General features: G+C 37.1%; 1 protein-coding gene across 1 annotated transcript; it reads left to right on the top strand.

Moving 5' to 3' along the window:
- Positions 1-27,646, top strand: LOC113058830 (phosphatidylinositol 3,4,5-trisphosphate 5-phosphatase 2A-like). The gene is made up of 27 exons (XM_026227080.1): positions 1-336; positions 8,062-8,125; positions 8,454-8,595; positions 8,674-8,767; positions 9,521-9,667; positions 11,062-11,152; positions 11,275-11,364; positions 12,708-12,803; positions 12,883-13,033; positions 13,113-13,219; positions 13,338-13,440; positions 16,778-16,974; positions 18,460-18,577; positions 19,157-19,253; positions 19,334-19,472; positions 20,180-20,279; positions 20,415-20,503; positions 21,155-21,236; positions 21,323-21,412; positions 21,491-21,604; positions 22,031-22,207; positions 22,706-22,861; positions 23,023-23,104; positions 23,187-23,297; positions 23,914-24,643; positions 25,926-26,062; positions 26,866-27,646. The coding sequence occupies exons 1-27, from the start codon at positions 185-187 to the stop codon at positions 26,963-26,965; spliced, it is 3,756 nt and encodes a 1,251-aa protein (XP_026082865.1). The 5' UTR covers positions 1-184; the 3' UTR covers positions 26,966-27,646.
- Positions 27,647-27,991: the final 345 nt, after the last annotated feature.

Genomic DNA, 27,991 nt, shown 5'->3' with positions numbered 1-27,991 from the left:
GCGCCTGCTGTCGGACGCGCGCTGCTGTGTGTGTTTTCTCTCTCATGGAGGATTTTCAGGAACTAACAGGAAAGCAGGAGAAACTCTGAAAGTTCGAGCGGTGCGGCTGACGCGCGCGGCCCGCGTCTTCTGAGCGGCTTTCTCAGCGGATCCGGACGCGTTTCGGAGGACTGTGGACTCGGCGATGGCCGGCGCGTGTCCCGCTCCGCCGCTCTGGTATCACCGGGATCTGAGTCGCGCGGCGGCGGAGGAGCTGCTGGCTCGAGCCGGGCGGGACGGGAGTTTCCTGGTGCGGGACAGCGAGAGCGTCAGCGGCGCGTACGCGTTATGCGTGCTGTAAGAGCCATGCTTTATTAGTATATATATCAACTTCTATATCCAGAACACGTGAGATTCAGTGTGTTTGGGAACTTTCTTTCTGTCTTTCACACCCTGAGCGACGCATCGCGTTGTAGTCGCGTCGCGTTGACCAGCGGTTTGTGTAATTCGAGTGTTTTATAAAGTACCAGTATGTCTATATAAAACTTTGAAAGTTAAAGTTTGGAGAGTGTTTAGGTGCTCGATGTTATTCCTCACTAAGTCAAGAAGTGTTATTATTTCATGACGCGTGTTTAGTTTTGCTGTAAAGCCATGAGGGTGCATGTCCAGTAAAGTTCACTTCTAGTTTAAAATCCAAACACTTGGAGTGGGCCACACAGAGATCACGTGACCAGAGTGACCTCCACCTCATCATGCATAAAAATAACCACACATGCTCCCAACAGTTCCATGCGCTTGCGTGCGCGCTCCCGGGAAACACGACTGCACGCAGAAAAGGGAATACCGTTTCGGTTGTGGATAAAGATTGGAGTTATGATCATTCTAAATCAATGCTTCGCTAGAAATATGGAGAGAAAGTTGTTTGTAAGCCACTGCAACATTTGATGTCAAAGTGAATCAGTCTCTTGAGTCGGTTCTTCTCGATGCATCGGTCAAATCAGCGATTAAATGATTCATCTCGAACATTTTCAATTCATTATCAGTAAAGTTAAATCAAATCTGTATGCAGAAATCAGAAATGGCTGTGAATGTTGTTGAAGAGCAATCATCAATGACAAGAGAAATTCCAGCCTGATTCATTCAGAAAAATGCTGCATATTACGAGATTTCGTATATATTTGTTGTGCATCACGTAAACAGATCTTTAAAAATGTGGTGAGATTGGACGAATTATACAAAACATATGTGCAAAACATAAAATAATCACAAATTGTTTTATGAATTTGGAGTCAAAAAGTTCTGAAGATGAACGTTCTCTCAATGTTACGAACAAATGTTAATAGAACGTTCGTTTGGAGTTATCTGATCTTCAGTAATATTCTCAAAGCGTTATTTATGTTTCAGTTTTTCGAAAACATTTCAGGTGGTTCATCTGATTATTATCGAAAGTAACGTTCCCATAATGTTTAAAATGGAAGGTTCCCTCGGTGTTCACGTTTATTTTTTTAAGTTTTGAATACACACACACACACACACACACACACACAAACATCAGCATGACGTGGATGCGTTTCAATAGAAATGAGTGTTTCCTCTCTCTTCGTGTCAGATGTTTCAGCTCACAGATGGATGTCCGTGTGTGTTTTGTGGTCATGTGTGTGTTTCTCCATCAGAACACACCACACACACCACATGAGCAGACTTTAATGTTCTTTAATGGCTTTTAAAAGCACGCTAGATGCTCTCTGTGTGATGTCTTCTGGTCAGTGTTTCGGTTTCTAGATCTATTTCACATCTCAGGCCTCAAACACGAATCTCAAGCCTATCACGAACATCTTCAGCTCATAATCAAACTGAAGAGATGATTCACTCAGATTATAACTTGATGGGAACGTTAGCAAATGTTAGAAGAACACATTTGGTTAGCTACGATCAGGCTGTAAACCCAGATTGTTTCTGATTGGAGCTTTGGTGTGTGTGATTTGTGAGTGGTTTGTGTTGATCTGAGCTCCTCGTGATCTCCTGACGTGTGTGTGTGTGTGTGTGTGTGTGTGTGTGTGTGTGTGTGTGTGTGTGTGTGTGTGTGTGTGTGTGTTGACGGTGCTCGTCTGCAGAGTGTTTGGTCAGGGCTGTTCTTACAGCAGTAAACTCGTCACAACACGCTCACATTTCTGAGCGGCGGTGCTATTGGCATGAAACGTTCTGTACAGATGTGTGGAGATCGTATGACACACGCGTGTGTGCATGCTGGGATACCTCGAGCAACAACACACTTGTGCCTCTGTGTGTGTGTCTGTGTGTGTGTGTGTGTGTGTGTGTGCACAACAGACAAACTCATTTAAGCAGTCCGTGCATCTACTGAGCATGTGTGTCTGAGCCTCTTTGTTGTTGCCAAACACGTGTTTCTCTGAGTTTTACATGTTCTGAAGGAAATGTGAGAAGTGTTTGAGCATGCAAAGCATGAAATGGTGCATCTGATCTCTCAAAACAACATGGCAGCTCTCCTGATTTGAGGATGGAGCACAAACGCTGCTCTTACACCCTCTACTGAATATTTCTGCTTGTTTATTGTTTGATCACGTCACTATCATTGAGTTCAACAGCACTATCACAGGAAAGGGCAAACTCTCCTTATAATTCACAGGAAACACGTGCGTTATTTGATACTTTTAATCTTAATCGTTTTTGAATTCTTTTGTGGAAAAACTGTGTTTCTCCTCTGATTTAATCTGCAGGCAAACATTTAAACAAACATGTTTCGAGATTGAGCCTAATCCAGTGTTATTAATATTTTGAATTAGCTTTTATTTTTGCATTTTCCATTACAATTTGTGGAAATTGTAGTAATATAGTCGTGTTATCTAATAGACCGCATTGCTTTCAAAACATTTCAACTGTAATCTTTAAAACTACTTCGAACTTTTTTTCTTTCTTTCTGGTCTGTCTGTTCTCAAGCCAACTTCAAAGTTTTTCTTGACAAACTTTTTAATATAGTTTTTGTTGTTTTTAAATCTTTAGAGTTTTAATATATTTTTTTAGTTATTAAGTTGCCTTTGCAATGAGATAAAAGTACATGTTTGGACTGTTTTGTATCTAAATATTTGAATTGAAGCAAGTTTAATTTCACTAAGTGTTTTTTTTTTGCATTCAACAATTTGTTTTAATGATTTTGTTATGTTGGGTTTGCTCACAGTTGCATATTTTTCAGAAAGCTGAAAATCTGGTTAAACTCTTGTCTCTCTGTCAGCAGTAAACGGTTTCTCACTGCATTGTTTAGTGTTTCTGGTAAAACACACGGGTGTAAAAATAGCAGGAGGATTTTAGTGTGTCACACTTGAATCCGGTGAAGTTTCCATGAATTCCAAACGGGTCTTCAGCGTGTTGAGTTTTGGCATCGAGTGGCGTTTTCCATCTTTTGTGTTTGTGAGTCATAAAGTCTCTTCCTCAGGCGTCTAAGGGACATTAGAGGACACGTTTAACAGATGCAGCACAGAGTACGCTCGCTAGATTCTGTGTGCAAGATACTCAATCACATTAAACCCTAACATCAAAATTAGCTCAGTTATCTTCATGACATTAATTTAGATATTAATGTTTGGAGGATAAATAATCTTAATTTTTCATTTTGCATGAAAGATATAATCCATTTTTCCTTGTGATGTTGTATTGTGGCTGTGTTGATTCACAAGTGTTTCACTGTGAATGGAAGGTTTTCATGCATCAGTATTATTCCACACTGAATCTAGTGTTTCTTCACAGGTGTGTGTGTTAGGTGTGTGTCAAGTGTTTGCATGAACTGGAAAGTGATGTGGGCGTGTGTTTGACCACAGTGAGGTCAGTCAGTACTCAGTGTGTTTAGATGAGTTAATATTCACGGGTGTTTGTGCAGATCAGTGTGTTTATGGAAAAGTTCAGCCAAAAACAAAAATGTATCAGTGTCTCATCAATGGATGCTCTGCAGTGAATGGGTTGCTTTAGCATGCTTGTATATTACCAGTAAGTGTGTGTGTGTGTGTGTGTGTGTGTGTGTGAGAGATCGGGTCTTCAGGCTTTCACCAGCTCAAACTAAAATTTTCTAGGGAGGAGTCGGCAAGCTTTTTTTGTCTGTGGTTAAATATGTGTGTGTGTGTGTGTGTGTGTGTGTGTGTCTGTCCGTCTCATCTGTCAGTGTGTCTGTAAACACTCGTGTTCCTGCTGCTAGAAAAGGGAAGTGTTTGTGTTTGTGCTGATCTGTGAGAAAGTCTGGACTCGTGATTCTCTAGACAAATTTATTCACAAATACGCATTTGACTGACTCAGAGCAGCTTCACAGTTAATGTTTGTAATATCTTAATATCTTCATGCTTTACAGTTGCATTCAGCAGATAAGAGCTGTGAGATGCTATAGTTTACATTTGACAAAAATATAAACAGTTCAGACCGGTTTCATGTTCTTTACATCTCAGCGAGGTTCAGCATTCAGTGTTTTGAGCTTCATTTGAAGATTAATAACACATAATAAAAATAATAACAATAGCTAATAATTATAATAAGAGCATTAAAGCTGCTTGAGGTTTTTTACTTTGATGTAACAGCATCATTATCTCAGATCTCTGATTGTGGTAAAATCACTAACACAAACGTTTATGAGAAGGCAGCATCAGTCATACAGAGTTATTTTAATATAATTTCGTTATTATATACTAATATTATTTGTTTAATACTTTGAATTATATTTTATTTTTGTATTTTCTGGTTATATTTCATTTCATCTCATTTTAATTTAAAAAGTGATTTGTGTTTGTGTGTGTGTGTGTGTGTGTGTGTGTGTGTGTGTTTGACATTTCATTTGTTTGTTAATTTTTATATGTGTATATAGTGTTTTATAAAGTTGATAAAGTTTTTAGTAATTTTAGCACTTTAAATGAAAATGAGAAATCTTGTCTTGGCAACTAGCAAAAATAACGTTTTTATGTTTTATTTCAGTTAATGTTGATTTTATTAAGTTGTGATTTTATAATAATGAAAATGTTTTGTATTGGTTTTAATTAACTATAATATCCGTGCAGTCATATTAAATAAATAATTACATTTCATATCACCAGCAAACATACACTCATTTACATCCTTCTCTTCACTCTCTGAGGCAGAAGTCTCAAAACTCATCATTTCTAATCACCCTACTACTTGCTCGCTTGATCCTATTCCATCTCATCTCCTTCAAGCCATTTCTCCTGCAGTTGTACCTGCACTCATCACATCATCAACACTTCCCTCCACACTGGTGTTTTTCCCTCATCATTTAGACAGGCACGTATAACTCCACTACTTAAGAAACCCAACCTCAACCCATCTCTTTTAGAGAACTACAGACCAGTTTCCCTTCTTCCTTTCATTGCTAAAACACTTGAACGAGCTGTGTTCAAACAAGTCTCTACATTTCTCACACACAACATCCCCTTGACAGCAACCAATCTGGCTTCAGAAGAGGACATTCAGCTGAGACGGCCTTGCTCTCAGTTGTTGAAGCGCTAAGACTGGCAAGAGCAGAATCCAGATCTTCAGTAATTATCCTGCTTGATCTGTCCGCTGCTTTTGACACAGTTAACCACCAGATCCTCCTTTCAACGCTACTGGCAAAGAGCATCTCAGGAACCACACTTCAATGGTTTGAGTCTTACCTATCAGATAGATCCTTCAAAGTATCTTGGAGAGGTGAGGTGTCCAAGTCTGAACATCTAACTACTGGGGTGCCTCAGGGCTCAGTTCTTGGACCACTTCTCTTCTCTGTCTACATGGCATCATTAGGTTCTGTCATTCAGAAACATGGCTTTTCATACCACTGCTATGCTGATGACACTCAACTCTACCTCTCATTCCATCCTGATGATCCGACGGTAGCTATTCACATCTCAGCTTGTCTAACAGACATTTCTTCCTGGATGATGGACCATCACCTTCAACTCAACCTTGCCAAGACAGAACTGCTTGTGTTTCCAGCAAACCCATCGTTTCATCACAATTTCACCATCAAGTTAGGCACATCAACCATAACTCCTTCAAAAACAGCTAGAAACCTTGGAGTTATGATTGATGATCAGCTGACTTTCTCAGACCACATTGCTAAAACTGATTCTATTCTTTAAAATGTATTCTATTTTTTTTATTATGCAATTGTGTGTGTGTTTTATATATATATATATATATATAAGATCTCTAACACTAGCTTGCTCTATTCTTTTTCTATTCTATCTGTTTTCTTTTTATTTATTATATTAATTAAAATCCCATGCTACGTGTACTGTGTTAACCTAACTGAGACTTGTTATAGCATTTATATATCATTGCTCTTTTTGTTGTTTTTGATTGCTTCCACTGTCTTCATCTGTAAGTCGCTTTGGATAAAAGCGTCTGCTAAATGAATAAATGTAAGTGTAAATGTTAGTAAGAGTAGTAAGAGTAACTCATTGTCGTAGGAATTAGTTTCTTAACGTCAGACTCAGATGTGTTTAACTCTTAACAAACTCCCGATTACTCTTCAGATGCTCTCAGGAAACAGTTTCTAAGAACGTTAAAGTAAAAATAACTCCATAAGGATGTTGACCTCAGAACATTTTCTCTCGACTTTATGAAAGCATTCGTAAAATATTAATAAGTTTCCTTGTTTTTAACTCCACTCTGTGGCTCAGTGGACACGAGTGTTTATGGAGGGTTCTCTCTTTTATTATAGTGAACTTTTAACACACACACACACACACACACACACACACATCTGTTGTCTGTTTGTGGTCCATGGGCCGCTGTAGAAGTCATGGCGACGTGGCTCTTGGTACACACTGATGATGACTTAGAGACGCCACACAGCTGGCACAGTGCGTATGTGTGTGTGTGTGTGTGTGTGTGAGAGATAGAGAGAGAAGGTGTGTGTGTGTGTGTGTGTGTGTGAGAGAGAGAGAGAGAAGGTGTGTGTGTGTGTATGTGTGTGTGTGAGAGAGAGAGAGAGAGAGAGAAGGTGTGTGTGTTTGTGTGTGAGAGAGAGAGAAATACACACACACACACATGCAGTGGAGGCCAAACACACACACACTCTCACTGCAACACGTCTGCATGCTTCATTACACAGACCTTCACACTCTTTCTGTCTGTTTCTCACATTCCCTCTTCATTTCACTCTCTCTGTTCTACACACACACACACACACACACACACAGAGGCAGATAAATTGATGCTTTTATCGTGTGTTTGCAAACATGTTCAGTCAGCTCAGCTTCAGATAACGTGCTGCTGGATTTTGTCATGGTTTGAAGAACTTTCACACAGTTTGCTTATCAAATGATTTGGTTTTTAGATTTCTGTACGCATTTCTGGATCTACCACACACACACACACACACACACACACACTTGTGGATTTGTTAGTCAAAACAACACGAGTGTATGTGTGTGTGTGTGTGTACGTGTGTACGTGTTTACCTTAAACTTAAGGACAAATCGTTGTCCAGCACTGGACCCGCAGTGTTATTTATATTCTATCATAGGTTGAATTAATATTTTGAATTATTAATAATGCTATATATGTTATATTTTCAGATTTCATGTTTATTTTAATGTTTTAGTGATTTTGTCATTCTCTTTTTAAATATTACTATTCTGTTTTGTTTATCCCCCTGTAAGTTTTAGTTCAGTTTTAGTTTTTATTTGAGTTAGAAATATCATTGCTTCAACTTAAACTTGAAGAAATCTAATATTTATATTTTATTTGAGGTTTTTTGCAATTATCAAAAGTTGTATTTTTTAGTTAACAAAGCCCTAACATCATTAAAAACATTGTGTGTGTGTGTGTGTGTGTGTGTGTGTGTGTGTGCGCGCTCCATTACACACATCATGAACAGGCTTTGTGTTTGACTGACATGGACAGGTTTGTAGTTCTCACACACACACACACACACACACACATATATACACACAAACTCACTCAAACACATGCAAGCTTTTGTTTCAGACGCTGCAGACATTGTGTGTGTGTGTGTGTGTGTGTGTGTGTGGGGAACCGCTGACCTGGTTTCATTTCTTCCTCATGATAAATCCCTCTCTTTCTCTCTAGGTTTCAGAAACACGTTCACACGTACAGGATCCTGCCCGATGAGGAGAACTTCCTGGCGGTGCAGGTACAGAGAGTGTGTGTGTGTGTGTGTGTGTGTGTGAGAGAGAGACTCTCAGAGACTATAATTGCAGACTTTTTGCCACTCTACAAACACAAAAATTAATTCAGTCATTTATTTCTCTATTGATAATTCTGTTATAATAATAATTTCAGAAAATCCACTCTGAATTTCTTTTATGATGGAGATGTGTTGGACTCAAACTGTGTGTGTGTTTTCTGTGTCTCACAGCTGACGTGTTCATCCAGGACTATTTTAGTGTTACCTTCGCTTGCAGGTTTCTGGTCATCTGACTGTGTGTGTGTGTGTGTGTGTGTGTGTGTGTGTGTTTCAGACGTCTCAGGGCGTTCAGCCCAAGCGCTTCAAGACTCTTCCTGAGTTGATTCAGTTGTATCTGCAGCCAAGTCAAGGCCTAGTGACCACACTGCTGTTTCCAGTGGAGAGAGAGGAAACCACAGAGGAGAGAGATTACTCGGGTACACACACACACACACACACATTATGATTTATATAACAGCACATGCTCACTGACTCGTGTGTGTGTGTGTGTGTAGATGGAGAAGATGAGAAGCCGCCCCTCCCTCCACGCACCGCCTCCACCAGCCCTGCAGGCTCCGCCCTCGTCACTCCAGACACGCCCCCTGAGAAGTAAGCCCGCCTCCACTTTACCACATTAACTGACTGAGAGATCTGACAATACTTTGGTTATCCTGAAGCTTTATCACACTTGAAAATGACAGAAATTAATTTTTATTCTTTGCTGTATTATAATTATATTCAGAAATAATGTAAAATACTGGTAAATATATCCAAAAATAAATGTGTTTTAGTTCCTTTCACTCAACAAAAAATCCTTTCAATTTAACAGTATTCAAAACAGAGCAGGAATTAAAAATATGCATATAAAACCAGCATAAATTATAGTGGCGTCATGTTTATTATAGTAAAAAAAACATTTTTTGTTAATTGGAATAAAATAAACATTTACTAAAATATATACACAAATATTTTAGCTTGTGGTTATTTTAACTTTGTAATAATATAATTAAAGCTAAACTGAAATAATAAATAAACTATACAGACTATAAAAAATTACTAAAGCTTTGAAAAAAATATTTCAAAATGCTAATAAATCTGTAGTAGTATATCAGTGATGCTAAGATAACACTGGGAGGCATTCGTTATAAACATCCTTTATTAGAATGGTTCCTTCATTCCACATTCCGCAAATGAATGTGTGTGTATATGTTTTGCACGCTTTTATTATGTAAGTCACTGAACTGAAATAAAGTGTAGCTTGAGTGCGATGCGAGTCATCTGTCAAATGCATGAATAATGAATGAATGCACTGCTGTTATGGATGAGTGTGTGTGTGTTAATGTTGAGTGTTTGTCTGCGCAGCGTGACGGCGGCGAACGGTCTGAGCACCATCTCTCACGAGTATCTGAAGGGCAGCTACGCTCTGGATCTGGAGGCTGTCAAACAGGGAGCGAACAGCCTTCCTCACCTCAACAAGACACTGGTGACGTCCTGCAAACGCCTGCATGGGTACACACTACAGCCGTCGCTTCAAAACACTCATATGAACCTGATTCTGATGATTGCTATGATATTATATTATAAGATATTAGGGCAGAAAAATAACCCTCTTATATTTATATCACAAGCAAGAGTTCTGATTCTCCCCAATATCTGCACCACTGCTATAATGCCATATTGATTTATACAACAGTTCATACTCATAGATAAACAGGAAGTTCATACTGTTACATTTTAGATGATCAACATGGTTTTGAATGAATCGAGTGTGCAAGTGATTCTGTAACTCATTCATAAAGACAGTCACTTGCTTTGTTTCTAAATGAATCAGTCGTTTGAACGAATCGAGTGAGGCAGTGATTCAGTGACTCATTCATAAAGACAGTCAATTGCTTCATTTCTAAACGAATCAGCCATTTGAATGAATCGAGTGATTCAGTGACTCATTCATAAAGAGAGTCACTTGCTTCGTTTCTGAATGAATCAGTCGTTTGAACGAATCGAGTAAGGCAGTGATTCAATGACTCATTCATAAAGAGAGTCACTTGCTTTGTTTCTAAATGAATCAGTCTTTTGAACGAAACGAGTGATTCAGTGACTCATTCATAAAGAGAGTCACTTGCTTCGTTTCTGAATGAATCATTCGTTTGAACGAATCGAGTAAGGCAGTGATTCAATGACTCCTTCATAAAGACAGCCACTTGCTTCGTTTCTAAATGAATCAGTCGTTTGAACGAATCGAGTGATTCAGTGACTCATTCATAAAGAGAGTCACTTGCTTTGTTTCTGAATGAATCAGTCATTTGAACGAATCGAGTGATTCAGTGACTCATTCATAAAGAGAGTCACTTGCTTTGTTTCTGAATGAATCAGTCGTTTGAACGAATCGAGTGAGGCAGTGATTCAGTGACTCATTCATAAAGACGGTCAATTGCTTCATTTCTAAACGAATCAGTCGTTTGAACGAATCGTTTAAATGAATTATTTGACTTGTGACTTTTAGCTTCATATTTAGAGTAACATTTAATTTTTTTATTATTATTTCACTCTACATTTAAAAAAAAAACATTTACTGTCATTTACTCATTATTATTGTTATATCAAAATATTTCAGCTACTTTTCTGTATTCAGTGCTTTCCTCATGTAAAACAATAATGGATCTTTTGAGGGGTAATATCTCCACCCAAATTGGTGTGTGTTTAATTTGCAATTAACTAGATGAATTAATCTTGTAATTAATTAGATAAATTAGAAAGTCTTGACAGCCCTAGTACACACATGCACACACTCACATATATGTGCGCACACACACACACACACACACACACACCTGTCTACATGCATGCATTCATATGTGCAAACAATATTCTGTGTGTGTGTGTGTGTGTGTGTGTGTGTGTAGGGAGGTGGATAAGGTCCTGTGCAGTCTGGAGATCCTGTCGAAGGTCTTCGATCAGCAGAGCGCCTCCATGGTGTCCAGAATGATCCAGCAGGTGTGACATCACTTCCTGAGGGTTGGATGCATGGCTCACATTAGTTCAGACGGTTTATAGTATTGCATTATGGATATTTGAGGTCGTGTGTTTGTGTTTCTGGTGTTTGTCTCTGTCTGTAGAGCGTGTCTCAGGCTGGAGATCAGGAGCTGGAGCATCTGGTCACTAAACTGGCCATCCTCAAAGATCTGCTGTCATCTATAGAGAAGAAGGTGATCTCACACACACACACACACTCACACACACATGTTTGTTTTTGTGTAAAGTGTGTTCATCCCATAGGTGTAATGGTTTTTATTCTGTAGAAACTGTATATTCTATCTCCCTTCACCAACCCTACACCTAACCCTAACCCTCACAGGAAACTTTGTGCATTTTTACTTTCTCAAAAAAACTCATTCTGTATGATTTATAAGTGTTTTGAAAAATGGGGACATGGGTTATGTCCTCATAAGTCACCCTCTCCTTGTAATACCTGTGTCATACCCATGTCATTATACAGAGTTGTGTCCTGATATGTCACAAAAACATGCCCGCACACACACACACACACACACACACACACACACACACACACACACACACACACACTCAGACACACACACACACACACACACACACAGATAATACAGCAGACGTATCATTAGGTCCATCACATGCTATTTTAGGGCCAAAGAATCACTGGCTGCTCCTAAATTTCTGTATTTTAAAGTATGTAGTTAGTTTGATGGAAACTCACATCTTGATGATTATTATTATTCATCTTCTGATCACGAATACTGAGTGTTTGAGGATATCATACTATATTTATCTATATCTATATAGTTTTCTTTTCTGTCATTATTATTTTTTATTTATAATATTATTTAGAATATATTTTCTTAGAATATTATTATTGTTTTTTATTATTATTGTTACTTATGTATTCAATTATTACTATTTCTTAAATAATTATTTATTGTTACAAAATTATAATTAAAAATAATTATCACTAGTGCTCTCAAATGATTAATCGCATTCAAAATAAAGATATGTATAAATAATATAAATATTTAATAATATTCTGTATAAATATACAAAAATACATGCATATATATTTTTTACAAATATTAACATATGTATATATAGATATAGATATAGATAAGTCATATATTAATTTATATTATATATAAATATTAATATTTTATATATGAACAAAAAATTTTTCTTACATATATACATGTATGTGTGTGTTTATTTATATATATATATATATATATATATACATAATAAATATACACCGTACACACACGTATATTCTGTAAACACTTTTATTTAAGATGCAGTTAATCATTTGACAGCACTAATTATTACTAATAATTACTAAAATTCTTGGCTCTGACAAATAGTTTTTTCTCCCTTCATTGTAAGTTGCTTTGGATAAATGTGTCTCCTAAATTGGTTTGAGAAAATCAAACAATCAGTAAAATGTATTTAATTCATTAATTTGTATAAATTTACACTACTTGTGGATTTAACAGTACGTTAATAATCTGTCCACCAATGATGAAAACAGGCTCTGAAGGCTCTTCAGGACATGAGCTCCTCGACTCCCAACATCTCACCGCTGCTCTCCATCAGACACAAAGCTATTCCTGTGCAGACCTTCGAGGTACACACACACACACTCTCTCTCACACACACACACATTTAGAGCAGTGCAGTCAGAGCAGTGTGTGTGTGTGTCTCAGGTGAAACTGGACGTGTATCTGGCCGACCTGACGAAGATCGGGAAGAGTCAGAAATACTCTCTGAGTGTGGACGTGGAGGGAGGAAAACTGGTGGTGATGAAGAAGATGAAGGACGCGCAGGAAGACTGGAACACGTTCACACACGACAAGAGTGAGTCTGATGATGAAGATGAAGATGATTGTGTTGAGTCGGTGCTGTTCACACAATGAAATCATGTTTGTGTTTGTAGTTCGGCAGCTGATAAAGTCTCAGCGTGTTCAGAATAAACTCGCCATCGTCTTTGAGAAGGAGAAAGACAAAAGCCAGAGGAAGGATTTCATCTTTGCTAGTGCAAAAGTGAGTCACGCAGATTTTCACTAGCATTTCAGAATGCAGATTTAACAGTGTGTGTTTAATCTGTGCACACACACACACACACACCCCTCTGATTAATCGCCTGTTTCTCGTCCTGTAGAAAAGAGAAGCGTTCTGTCAACTACTGCAACTCATGAAGAACAAACACTCCAATCAGGACGAGCCCGACATGATCTCCATCTTCATCGGAACCTGGAACATGGGTGAGACACACACACACACACACATGCACACACTAACACACACACATGCATGCATGCGCCAGGGGCGTGTTTAGGGGGAGGCTGGGGGAGGCAGTGCCTCCCCTAGGACAAGCCCTGCCTCCCCTGAGAAATTATCTGTCATCTGATGATAAATTAAAATGTTAAAGTGGATTGTTTTGTGCATATTTTTCCATCACTAGCAGATTGGTCTGACCCAACAAAAATCCAGTTTGGCGCTGTTAGACAGTGCGGGCGTACGCGCTCAGAAAAAGTCCATCGCGTGAGAACAGAACGCCAATGAAATGTTTACCAAGCAGAGCTTTACAGCAGTGGCGTGTCCACAAGGGTGGCACAAATGATCCTTGCCACCCGAAAGCGTATGGGAACGAAGTGCATTGAGAGCGGAACAGCGTGATTTTGACTGAAACAGGTTTTTTGAAAGTAAGAGAATTCTTCGACTTGCGCCTGCGACTTTGAGGTCGAACGCTAAAGTCAAAAGTGCCCTCGCGGTCCGGTCTGCCCCCTGTCCTCGATTTCTGCTGAGGGTAGTATATTAATATTTTTGGTTGTGGACGATAAAAATTTCTCCACGATCTGCTTTTGAAGAAATATAATTGTATTGTGGTGCAGCACACATTCTATCAGCTGTAGTTCTGACGCCACGGAATTAACATACTGTGACATACATTAACATCAGTATTAACTCGGTAGTACGTTAGAGTTACTCTCACGGGACACTGCACTTATTCACAAAAATATGTTTTGCTTTGCTTTAAATCCTTACTGGTTATTTAAACGTTCCATTCGTGTGCTTTTCTGACGTGTGGTTTTTCTGAGCTCAATCAAAGCACGGCACTAAAACTAAGCCCTTCAAACTGTGCCTGATTTCTAAGTTATGTTTTGTGCTAATGCTGTCAAAACACACAAGGTTTATGTATAGACTCCATTGGATATGTCTAAAATGAAAGTAAACAAATGAAAGAGGATGCATGTCTGTATATTAAATGAAAGCAGGTCTTAAAGGGACAGTACTGAACATGCTGCCGTGTGAATTAAAGGTATAGTTCACCATCAAATTAAATTTCTGTCATTGTTTATGCACTCACATGTTGTCCAAAACCTATATTAACTTCTTTCTTGTGCTGAACACAAAAGAAGATATTTTGAAGAATCTGTGTAACCAAAAAGTTGCTGGTCCACATTGACTTTGATAGTAGCAAAACATACTGAAGTCACTGTAAACCAGCAACTTTTTGGTTTTTCACCGTCTTCAAAATAACGTTTATGTTTAGCAGAAGAAAACTCATTCAGGTGTTTTTTTTTCTTTACTATTTTCATTTTTGGGTGAATTATTCCTTTTATGTTAATAAAACACCAAACACTTAGAGAAAAATCACTCAATACTCTTGAATGAAAAAAAACAAACTTTAATACAGTTGCTTTAATAGGAATCAGTGTATATAGTGTTTTATTTGTAGATTTGTTCATTATTTTTTTAATGCTCTTGCTAAATACACCTCTTGTACCTGAAAATAAAACACTTTATTTGTATAATATCTGTATTTTTAATGTATCTTTGTTCTTATTTTTTAATAACAAAGATAAAATAATGACAAATATTTGTATCTTTATACCCATGCACTTTGGCCTAAATATCCACCATACTTATTCATATTTTGTTACCTTAAAAAGCTTTATAATAGGGAAATTAGTTTGGCTGTGATGCTCAAACTTCTTGCAAAATAGAAAAATCAACTTGACAAAGAATCAGGTTAAAATCATGATTTCTAAAAAAATAAAGATTTGTTAGATTTTTTTTCTTGCCCATGCAGCTGAGGGAGAACAAACCCATACAGACTACAAACCCCCGTAAAGTAATAATAAAATTTGCCTATGGCAAGCACCACTAACAAAAAAATAAAAAAAATAAAACTATATTTAAAAGAAGTTCTGTTGCCTCTGCTAATGATTTCATAAATACAACTGTTATAGTTTCACAAAAATAGCTTTTATTTCAACTCTTTAAATCTCCTGACCCCTGTAGCCTAATATGTTTCCTTTTATAGGCCTACATGTTTACATTAACATGTATTCATTTAGCAGACACTTTTATCCAAAGCCTCTTACAACCAGAGAATAACATTCAAATACTGTTCTCATATGGTTCAAATGAGCATATACATTTTTTTTTTACCTGGGGCCGCATTCACAAAGAATCTTAAAAGAGGCTACAAGTAGCTCCTAACTGGCAAATTAAAGAGAGACTCCTAAAAATAATATCACTCATAACTTTACACTCCTAATGTGTTTTACTAAGAGCAATTCACGAAGCATTTAGCCCTTAAAGTAGCACCTACGTCTGGACAGCTTAGAAGAAACAAATTAATTTACCTCTTGTCTAACGTGACTTCAGATTAATTAAAAAAACTTGTCCTACTCGTGTAGCACGTCTTCTCACAAGCAAACACCTGTCACTCATCATCAGGCTATCACCGTGATCTGTTATATATATGAATCTGTCAATAATAATAATAATATCATTATATCATTAATGTTGACCTGGTTTAACTAACTTTTATGTGATAGCCCTATAGTCTAAGAGGCCCTGTGCCTATGTCTGGGTCCCTGGCTTAGAAAAAGATATGCACTAAAACAGATTGTGTGTAGTATAGCTTAATTTTGCACCGATTGTTTTCATTTGTTTATGTTGCCCCCCCAAACAAGCCAAATGCCCCCCCAAACATGACATCCTGGTAACCCCTCTGGCATGCGCACACAAACACACACACACACACACATGCATGCACGCAAACACACACACACAAAAAACACACACATGCACACACACGCCCACGCACACACACACACACACACACATGCATACACGCATGCACCCACACACAGACACACACACACAAACGCATGCACCCACACACGCATACACATGCACACACACTCACTCGCACACACACACAAACATGCACGCACACACACACACAAAAAACACATTCACGTACACACACGGTCACACACAAACACACACACACATGCATGGACATATGCACGTACGCAAACAAAAAACACACACATACACACATGAATGGTCACACAAACGCATACACATGCACACGCTCACACACTCACTCACACACACACACTGAAATACACTCATTCACGCACCAATAAAAACACCATTTAGTATGTTTTTTTACCATTTTGGGTGTCTGGGACACAGAAAGTGTCCTCAATCCAGCTTCACATTGTAAAAGCAGTGTCTTTCTACACGTGTGTGTCTTCATAAACCACCCTAACCAGTGCACACTCGGTGTGTCCTCAGGCAGTGTTCCCGCTCCCAAGTCTCTGTGCTCGTGGATTCTGTCCCGAGGTCTGGGGAAGACTCTGGATGAGATGGCGGTGACGATCCCTCATGACATCTATGTGTTCGGGACGCAGGAGAACTCGGTGTGTGAGAAGGAGTGGGTGGAGACGCTCCGCTGCGTCCTCAAAGACTACACCGAGATCGACTACAAACTTGTGAGACACACTTCAGCGCTCAGACACACACCTCTCCTTCAGTTTACTGACGTCTTAGATTTAGGTTTTGTCATCGTGTTATCATTTAGATTCTGTATAGTAGTTATATCGTTTATATATATATACATATATATACTTCTTTTTTTTACTTAAAATATAAAACTAAAAGCTTTTAATGAAATTTAGGTCAATTTTTGTTTACAATTTTTCTAGTGCTTTTGGCATTTTTATTAGTTTTAGGTTTTGTTTTATATCATTATTCATACACCATTGTATTACTGTATAATTACATTATATAATATTACAGTTTTTGTTAATTTGTTGAATTAGCTTTTATTTTGATATTTTCAGAAATTAATTAAATTTGACAATTTAGTTATAGGAGACTTGTTATATTATTAAATTATATTGCTATTATAATTTTTATCAATAGTTTGAATTAGCTTTTATTTTTATGTTTTGTTTAAATATAATTTTTTTTCAATATAATTTCCACTTTTATAATGTATAATTAATATTTATTTGAATTAGCTTTTATTATATCTTCAGTTTTAAATTTTTGTCAATAAGGTTTTTATTTTATGTGCTTTTAAAATTTAATTTTTATTAGTGTTAGGATTTTGTTATTGTAGATATAGATGTGTGTGTGTGTGTGTGTGTATGTCTATATATATATATATATATACAATTTTATTTTTTATTTTTTTTGAATGAGGTTTTATTTTAATATTTTTATTTTATTCATTTTATAAAGTTTTTTATTTTTAGAATTTCATTTTAGTTTAGCTTTAAGAAATCTGTGCATGTGACGTTTTTCTTGGTTTTAGGTTTTTATTGTAGTATTATTTATATACTACTATAGTTTTTATTAATATTTAGAAATAACATTTATATTTATAATAAATTTTTACAATTTTATTTTCAGTTTTAGAAATGTTGTTATTTTTATTCATCATTCATCATATTTATTTCATTTTAATTTCTGTTTTTTTATTTTAATTTCTTTACATTTAAAGATTTGAATGATTGTACTTATTTCAGTCAGTTCCAAAGTCAACATTTCTAATTGTTCTAAGTTTTTCATTCTAATATTTGGATTTGATTTGAATGCAGTTAACAGGAATGTGTTTTTGAGTTGTGGTTAACGTTGGTGTTGATGTAGATGTGGTTTAATAACGTCATCATGTGTGAACGTGTGGAAACAGTGTAAATGAAGAGAGATGCAGCTCACATCTCAGAGCAGAAAGAGTCTCATTAATGAGTGTTCCAGATGAAATCCAGCACATAAAAGCTGCTGTGTGTGTGTGTGTGTGTGTGTGTGTGTTTAATGATCCTGCGACTCTTATGACTGTGACTTTATTAGAGTTTAATGTGTTTTTCTCTCGTGGTGCTCGTCTGTGTTTCTCATCTGCAGTTGAACTTTCCGTATTGACGGAACGAGTGTTTGATCTGTGTGTGTGTGTGTGTGTGTGTGTGCGTGTGTAGATCGCTGTGCAGACGCTGTGGAACATTAAGATCGTGGTGTTAGTGAAGGCTGAACACGAGAACCGCATCAGTCACGTGGGAATGTCCAGCGTCAAAACGGGGATCGCCAACACACTCGGTCAGAACACACACACACAGACTCACTCACACACACACTCTCTCTCTCTCACACACACACACACATGTTTGTTTTTGTGTAAAGTGTGTTCATCCCATAGGTGTAATGGTTTTTATACTGTAGAAACTGTATATTCTATCTCCCTTCACCAACCCTACACCTAACCCTAACCCTCACAGGAAACTTTGTGCATTTTTACTTTCTCAAAAAAACTCATTCTGTATGATTTATAAGTGTTTTGAAAAATGGGGACATGGGTTATGTCCTCATAAGAACCCTCTCCTTGTAATACCTGTGTCATACCCATGTCATTATACAGAGTTGTGTCCTGATATGACACAAAAACATGCACACACACACACACACACACACACACACACACACTCACACTCACACTCTCTCTCTCTCACACACACTCTCACACACACTTACTCTCTTTCTCTCATACACACACTCACTCTCTCTCACACACACACACAAATGAACCTTACTATTCAGGTGTCCATCACTGTTTGTGAGTAGGTTATATGCATTTATTTATTTGCTTGTATTATTGATTTGTTTTCGTCTGTTTCCCAGGAAACAAAGGAGCAGTGGGCGTGTCCTTCATGTTCAACGGAACGTCGTTTGGTTTCGTTAACTGTCACTTAACATCCGGCAATGAGAAGATCCACAGGTAATACACGCACAGCTCATGGTTTGACAGCTGTTCCACAGTGAATGTGTGATGCACTAACGACCTTTGACCCTCTGCAGACGGAACCAGAACTATCTGGACATCCTGCGTCAGCTGTCGCTGGGCGATAAACAGCTCAACTCCTTCGACATCTCGCTGAGATTCACGCATCTCTTCTGGTTCGGCGATCTCAACTACCGGCTGGACATGGACATACAGGTGAAGCTCCACGAGACACACACAGACGGAGCGCTCGCTCTCTTCCACACACCCTCCATTTGTAGAAACAACTTTAACCACTTTAACATGCAATTTAATAGCAGAACTTTCAGCAACCTCTAGTATGATAAAACAGCGACTGTGGCCTCGTTCATGCTTCACACTACAGTGCTGTGAATAAATCTTTAGTACACCATCTGTGAACATGAGTCCTGTCGGATCGCCACTCCCATGATTCCACAGCATCATCAGTTTTCAATATGCGCCCTCTAGTGGCGAAAATGTCTGTAAATATGTTAAAGGATATTTGTTATTAAGATTTTTATTTTCAACTTGATTGTGAAGCTGTTTGGTAAAATTAATTACTTTTAATTCATAATATTTTTTATTTGTTTAAATTAAATTGTGCTATATAAAGAAATACATTTTAACTCATGTTTATGCCTGAGCTTTTTGTTGTCAGAAATGTAGGGGAATATGTTTTGTTTTGTTTTTATTTTAAGTTTTTAAGAAGAACATACAGCCATGGTTTATTAATTTTTTTGAATGAATTGCACACTAGCATATTCCAGTATCGATGTATTATATCATAGTGTTTCTGCAGCAGATGAAGCGTTTTTGTGATTGGATGATCTGGTCCATTTATCTGCAGTGTGTAGTGAACAGTACTCTTGTGAACTCGGTACTGAACACTCTCTCTCTCACAGGAAATCCTCAACTACATCAACAGGAAGGAGTTTGAGCCATTGTTGAAGGTGGACCAGCTAAATCTGGAGAGAGAGAAGAACAAGGTCTTCCTTCGCTTTGGTACCCTTCACCTCTCTTTTAAATTTAAAGTTTTTAAAGTTTTCTCTTGGTTATTTAAATGTGCATTTGAGATCAGCATTTCCTTTGCTTCCTGTGTGTGTGTGTGTGTGTGTGTGTGTGTGTGTGTGTGTCCAGCTGAGGAGGAGATCACCTATCCTCCCACGTACCGTTATGAGCGCGGCTCACGAGACACTTACGTCTGGCAGAAGCAGAAGGCCACTGGGGTACGTCACAAACTGCCCAAAACTGTCTTAAAGGGACATTCGTCTGGTGATTTGGTGATTCATGCAATGAAAGTAAAAAAAGCACAGAATGAATCCCCGTGGTTCCTGAAGATTTATTGAGATCTTATGAAGCGAAACGCTTGGTCTGTGCAAGAAACTGAACATTATTTATCACATTATTATCTGTAATACAGAGCCCCAGGCAAACGGTTCTTTTGAACCGCTTCTTTTTAGTGAACTAGTTGAATCAGTTCATCAAATTGAACTGAATCGTCTGAATCAGTTTGCTTCTCAAGCGGCACAGATTTAGAAGTAACTCAATCAAAACTAACTTTTTAATGTGCCTGACAGTCAATGAGACTCCGAATGAGTCACGGGTGTATATGATTCTCTGATGAATGAACTGATTCAGCGCTCCAGTTCCTCCAACAGTCACTGAACAGTTCGACTCGATTCTCCTAGGTCTTGGATGGTTGATGTTCATTTTTGGGTGAACTATCACTTTAAAGAAGCTCTTCTTCATGTGCATGAAGAAAGAATCCTGTGCAAGCATGTTTACGGTTTCTAAGATAGCTACTTCCTGTCCTCTGACCTTTGCCAAAGGAAGTGAAGCGTCCTAATGGCATTCTTTAAATTCCTCTTGTGTCTCAGATGCGGACCAATGTTCCTTCATGGTGTGACAGAATCCTCTGGAAATCCTATCCGGAGACACACATCGTGTGCAACTCTTACGGTACGCAGTCACTGCAGTGATCACTTGTTATGCAAGTGCTGTTTAAAGACTCTCTCTGTGTGTGTGTGTGTGTGTGTGTGTGTCAGGCTGTACAGACGATATCGTCACCAGCGATCACTCGCCTGTCTTCGGCACGTTCGAGGTGGGCGTCACGTCTCAGTTTGTGTCTAAGAAAGGTACAGCACATGTTTTAATGGCTCAGTTTTCTGTTGTTTGTCATGTGTTTCTCGTCTTGAGCTGCTCTTCTTCAGCAGGTTTGCCCAAGTCTTCAGAGCAGGCCTACATTGAGTTTGAGAACATCGAAGCCATTGTTAAAACGGCCAGCAGAACCAAGTTCTTCATTGAGTTTTACTCAACGTGTCTGGAGGGTAGGAAACCAAATCATCAACAATCAAGTTTATTATTAAATATTACATGAAAAACCTAAATATTACAAATGCTCTGTTTGGCAACTAAGCAAAATAAGAAAGTTTAAGTTATAAAATTGCTAAATAAAACTGAAAAAAAAAGCTAAATAGAAAAATATATGTATGTATCTGTCTGTCTCTGTCTCTCTATCCGTCTGTTTGTCTCTCTCTCTGTCTGTCTCTCTCTCTCTCTCTCTCTGTCTGTCCGTCCGTCCGTCTGTCTGTCTCTATCCGTCTGTCTGTCTCTCTATCCGTCTGTCTGTCTCTCTCTCTCTCTCTCTCTCTCTCTGTCTGTCCGTCTGTCTCTCTAAATCTGTGTCTGTCTGTTCGTCCATCTGTCTGTCTCTATGTCTGTCTGACTGTCTATCTCTCTGTCTCTCTGTCTAGAGTTTAAGAAGAGCTATGAGAACGACACTCAGAGCAGTGATAACGTGAACTTTCTCCGCGTTGGCTGGTCGTCCAAACAGCTGACCACACTGAAGCCCATCCTGTCTGACATCGAGTATCTGCAGGACCAGCATCTGCTGTTGACCGTCAAATCCCTGGACGGATACGAGTCCTACGGTACGTCTGTGTATCCTGGCCTTAATAAACCACAATAAAGCAGATTATTAATCAGCTCAACGTGTCAACTAACTTTAACTAACATGCTCAGCTAGATGCTCTTTAAACGGTGTTAAATGTTTAAGGAGAAACCAGAGCTCAGAAGAAGCGCATGTACACTGATGTCTGCTGTAGCACCATCTTGTGGTAGATATTAGAATTGAGTTTACTTTTATGATTTGTATTTTAATAGACCAGAATAAGCACTGTGGTGTTCTAATTTTTTCTTTACTTAAGAAAATTTAATTGTATGCCTTTTATTTATTTTATAATATTTTATATTTTATAAATAGAAGCATTTTATTTTTCCCATAAGTAACTTAAATAAAAATGTTTTTTCTGAATGATCCATTTTCTAGATAAGTTCCTGAAGATGGGTTTACGTGTGTGTGTGTGTGTGTGTGTGTGTGTGTGTGTGTGTGTGTGTGTGTGTGTGTGTGTGTGTGTGTGTTTGCGCAGGTGAGTGTGTTCTGGCTCTGAAGTCCATGATCGGCAGCACGGCTCAGCAGTTTCACACGTATCTGTCTCACCGCGGAGAAGAGACAGGAAACATCCGTGGCTCCATGAGGGTCAGAGTCCCGTCTGAACGCATGGGAACAAGAGAACGACTCTACGGTACTGAGACAGAGAGAGTGTGTGTGTGTGTGTGTGTGAATGTGTGTGTGAAAAATAATAAAAGTAATTCAAAGTAATAGCAATAAAGATGCAGCTTTATACCACGATCAGTGCTTCATTCCTGTCGTGTGTGTGTGTGTGTGTGTGTGTGTGGTCTTCAGAGTGGATCAGTGTGGATAAGGACGAGACCGGTGGACCCAAAGGCAGGACTCTTTCTCCTCGCGCTGGACACGACTATGTCAAGTGAGTCCAGATTCATGATTCGTCCGACACTGGAGAGTCAGTGACGAGGAGGAGTTTTATTCTGATGCGTTTGTTCCTTCAGACCGTCCACCAGCAGGAAGTTGGGGTCAGCTGACCTCGGGAAGGTCTCAGAGGAAGGAGAGAAGAGACATCCACACACACACACCTGTAAAGAGGAGAGCGCGCAGAACAGGTGAACACACACACACACACACACACACACACACTACTGTTATTTTAGTGTTATAGTATTTAGAATTTTACTTGCATATTTTTTTATTTTTTTATTTGTATTTATAACTAGTTGAACATTGTGTTTTATTATTATTTTATTAAATATTAACAAATATTTATTTAATTAATTTTTGTTTAATTTATAATTCATATTTATTTATTAATTTGGTTAACACAGGTTATTTCAAGTTTCTTTTTTTTTTTTATTTTTTATTTTTTTTTGCTAAATATGTCTGTAAATGTTTTTATTAATTTCAGATTAACATTTAGTTATCGTAATACTTCAAGTTAACCGAAAATAGGAAATATGCATTTGCAGCTAGCTGAAATAAAAGAAGTTTAGTAAGTTAAATAAAAATTAGAAATGTTGCCTTGGTAAATAGTTTCCTTTTTATTATTATTTTATTAAATAAAAAATAATTTACTTCTATTATTATTATTTTTATTTATTATTATAAATAATAATAATTGAACACTCATTTCAAGTGATGTTTATGTTTTATTTTTTAAGAATAATAACTTTTGCTTTGACATTCAGCTCACCAGTAAGTTCTTGTGAAATTTTGTTCTGACAGAGCCAAACAGGATCCGTTTGAGAGCGATGTAACAACGGGCAAAAACAGCTTCAATAACCCCGCCTACTACATTCTAGAAGGCGTTCCCAACCAATCCGCTGCTCTGGCCTCTGACATGCTCCCAAGCTCCGCCCTCCCTCCGCTAGCCAATAAAACAGCTCCTCCTGCTGGCGGTGTGGGGAAAAACAAGCCGCCCAGCGGGAGTTCTGCAGCGGGTCGAAGGCAGACGGCTGGACGCCCGGTTCGGCCCATCAGCGAGGAGTGGTCATCGGAGGACGACGGGAACATCGGGCCTCACGTCGGGTCACTGAACCGTCCCCCGCCTGACTTCCCTCCCCCTCCGCTGCCAAAAGGACCTCTGGAGATGGTGGAGAACTCGTTTGGAAAACCTCGGATGTTTCCAGACCTCGCCGACATCAAGCTCCCGTCCCCGTCTGTAGTTCCGTCCAAACCGCTGCCATCGCCCAGCTTCACACCGCCCTCTGGAGGAGGCGTGTCCTTCTGTCTGGAGGCACCACCCACTAACCCGAGCCCTTTCCGTCGTGGGGGCGGAGCCTCGGGACTGGACGACCAATCGTGTTCTGTGCTGCAGATGGCCAGGACGCTGAGTGAAGCGGAGTATCCGTCGGGGAGAGGTGTCCCAAAAACGAGCGCTCCTCACATCAGAGGCCTGACCTTCCCTCCGCGCTCCATACAGGAGGAGAGCATCGCAGAAGACCTGCCCGAGGAGGTGACACAACAATACACCTGCACTGTGTTCATTTACACACCAGCAGCTCATGATCCGGGGCTTTCAGCGTGTCGGAGCAGCTTGTGTCTTGGAATATTATTTTTATTGATTTGATTTTTATAATTCTTCAATTTAGAAAGTAATGAATTTTAAGTCATTTTATTTGATAATAATATATAATTATTTTGTATTAAGTATAAGTATTAATATTCATAATAGAAATTGACAGTTATTAATAATAATATTTATTAATAATATTTATTATATTGTATATTTATTAATTCTGTCATTTAATTATGATATTGAAATGTTGCTAATTATGATACATAACATTTTTGTTGTTAATAATAATTAGAATTTGTTATTAACAATTATTAAGAATAACAATTAATAATAATTGTATTTTATATTAAGGAATATAAAAAATACTTAGTGTGTGTATGTATGTATATATATATATATATATATAGATAGATATAGATAGATATAGATATATATATAGATATAGATAGATAGATAGATAGATAGATAGATAGATACACACACACACGTATACATAAAAACCATATAGATATGTAAATACATACATAAATAAACATAAATATTGTATTTTATATTTATAAATTTTATCATTTTTAAATATTGAGATGATGATAATAATAATAATAGTTATTTTGTTAATAATAGTAATAATATTAAGTATTATTAATAATGGAATATCTATTATTACAAAATCAGATGTATTACATTGTTAATAATAGCAGTAATAAAAATTATTTTATTGTATATTTATAACATTTTATAATTTAATTTAAAATATTTAAATGTTGGTTATAATAGCATTATATTTTTATTTTGTTATTTACAATAAGAATTACAATACAATTATTATTAATATTTTATATTAAAGAATATTAATAATACTAATTGATATATTTTTTTATAATAATAACAACAATTTAAAATATTTATTAACATATTTATTACTGTTATTTTATAATTTTCATTTATAATTTAAACTATGATGATGTTTAATTATATTGTTAATAATATTTTAAATAATAATCATTAAAAAATTAATTATAATAGTAGTAGTAATTATTAATGGATATTATTTGAGGTTAACAAATTAATAATTAGTTATTATTATTATTATTATTAAAAATATAACTAAATATTTTTTTAGCTGTAATAATATGAATCTAAAATAAGTTGTATGAATGAACTTTTCTCTTGAGTTGTAATGGATCTAATAAGAGTAGTGAATGATTGTTTGTGTTAGGGTCTGTGGCAGGACGAGAGCAGCTGCAGTAGTCTGTCGGTGGAGTACAGCGTCGGTGAGTGGCTCCAGAAGCTCGGTCTGCAGCATTACGAGCAGGGACTGCTGCACAACGGCTGGGACGACCTGGAGTTCCTCAGGTACAGCACACACACACATACACACACACCTCACAGTCACTCGGGGGTTAAAGCCTTATTCTGGCTCAAACACCAGACCACAGATGAAGAGTAGGCATTTAATCTTAGTTATCCTGTTTTTAGAATGTTTCCTGTTGTGCATTTGTTTTTATTTCATGTGTTTTAAAGTGTGTCAGGTATTAGCTTTGTATTAGTCTAAAATAAAATAATAATTATTAAAATAGTATTTATTTTTATTTTACAGTAGTAATATATGATATGATTTAATATGATCTAATTTTCATAATTTGTGGTTCAATGTTTGAAAACAAAAAAAATTGACTTAATATATGATATATGATTAAAATTTTATAGTTTGATAAAATAGAAATATTAATAAGGTGCAAAATGGAAAAGCAGCATAAAAGTATCATAGTCTTTGACAAATGTAGCAGTTAATTTAAATTAGTTCTGTAATGCCTATTAAAGTCTGCGTTTTTATGTGGTTTAACATTTAAAAGCAAACAAATTAATACTGTCGTTAAATATTAGTATTGTGCTTTTAGCTAATTAATGATGATAATTTTAATACTTTTTTATTTTACAGTACAGTGAGTGAGTATTATTATCATAATATATTTCTTTGATAAAATTTTTGTAATGTAATAAAAATAATTAAAAGAAACAAACTGCAAAAGCATGTACATAATAGAAATGTTTTTCTCAGCTCTGCTCAGAATTATCAATAATAGTTGATTTGATTGAATTTCCATAAATGTATTTTGAGAACAAACTTCTCATCCAATCACGTCTCTTTCCTGCAGTGACATCACAGAGGAGGATCTGGAGGAGGCGGGTGTTCATGACCCCGCCCACAAGAAAATACTGCTGGCCAGTTTAAAGCAACAGCAGCAGCAGAAATGAGTTCCAGAGCGGACTGAACCCAGAGAAGCTTTGCACTGGTAGAGAAAGGGGTTTTAAGTAATAAAGCTGGTCATTTTAGTTCCTAATATTATTTAAACAAGTCAAAAATATCACTAAGCCCCGCCCCCTGACTTCCTGACGTCATCGGAACATTCCTCACCTTGGTGACTGAAGTGTTAATTATGAACAGTTTGTTTTTCTTGCATGTTTTATGACTTTAAAGGGAAGGTGAAAGCCCCAATCAGCAGCTCACTGTGTCTGTGTGTAGTTTGTCAGGATCAGGGTCTGGGCAGCAGGTGGCGCTAGATGACCAGGCTTCATCTGATTGGTTCATTAAAGATCCTGAGGAGTTGACATCCTGCTTCAGATCCAGTGTTTGTGTCTCAGTTTGAGTTTTAGCTCGATGTGTAATGAATCACTCCGTGTTTGAATCCTTTGTTTTATTTAACAGTGTCTTTAATATTATTATCATTGGGGTGTTTCTCCTAAAATGCATGTACTTGTTTTGTGTAGTATGTTTTCATCGTCATTCATAATCATAATCCTCTGAATACTGTTCACTGTTTAACTCTGTGTTGTTATAAGTTAATATTGTGTTTGAGTTTCTGTCCTTTTAATTATTATTATTATTTGTTTGTTTTTTTTCAATTTAATACAAATTAAAATCTAATGTGCCTTCAAGTTCAGTAAAAAAAGTGTGGCTTATTTGAACAACATCTGGGGTGATTAAATATATTTATAAATATTATAATAATAATTTATATATATATATATGTTTTAATAATTAATATTAAAAATAAATTAAAAATTTTATATGAAGACCTTTTAAGTCAAGTTGTAGGTTATTGTGACTTTAAGAAGTTTAAACATGTTCTTTAAGTCTTGTACATCGTATTTCTAATCCAAAATTTTAAACATAACACAATAAATTAGTTTTTTATTTATTTATGCAAATGCAAAATTAAAATGCAAACAATTCCTGGAATATTCTGAGCTTTCTCTGAACTCCTGCCAAAGTTATTATAG

Source organism: Carassius auratus, chromosome 40, assembly GCF_003368295.1.
Source record: "Carassius auratus strain Wakin chromosome 40, ASM336829v1, whole genome shotgun sequence".
Lineage (NCBI taxonomy): Eukaryota > Metazoa > Chordata > Actinopteri > Cypriniformes > Cyprinidae > Carassius > Carassius auratus.
This window is presented reverse-complemented; position numbering and strand designations above follow the sequence as displayed.

Excerpts from the sequence above, each read along its gene's own strand:
- LOC113058830 (XM_026227080.1), top strand. The coding sequence starts at position 185 with ATGGCCGGCGCGTGTCCCGCTCCGCCGCTCTGGTATCACCGGGATCTG. Across the intron at positions 22,862-23,022 it reads AACAAGAGAACGACTCTACG|AGTGGATCAGTGTGGATAAG; the intron begins GTACTGAGACAG and ends TGTGGTCTTCAG. Across the intron at positions 23,105-23,186 it reads GCTGGACACGACTATGTCAA|ACCGTCCACCAGCAGGAAGT; the intron begins GTGAGTCCAGAT and ends TTGTTCCTTCAG.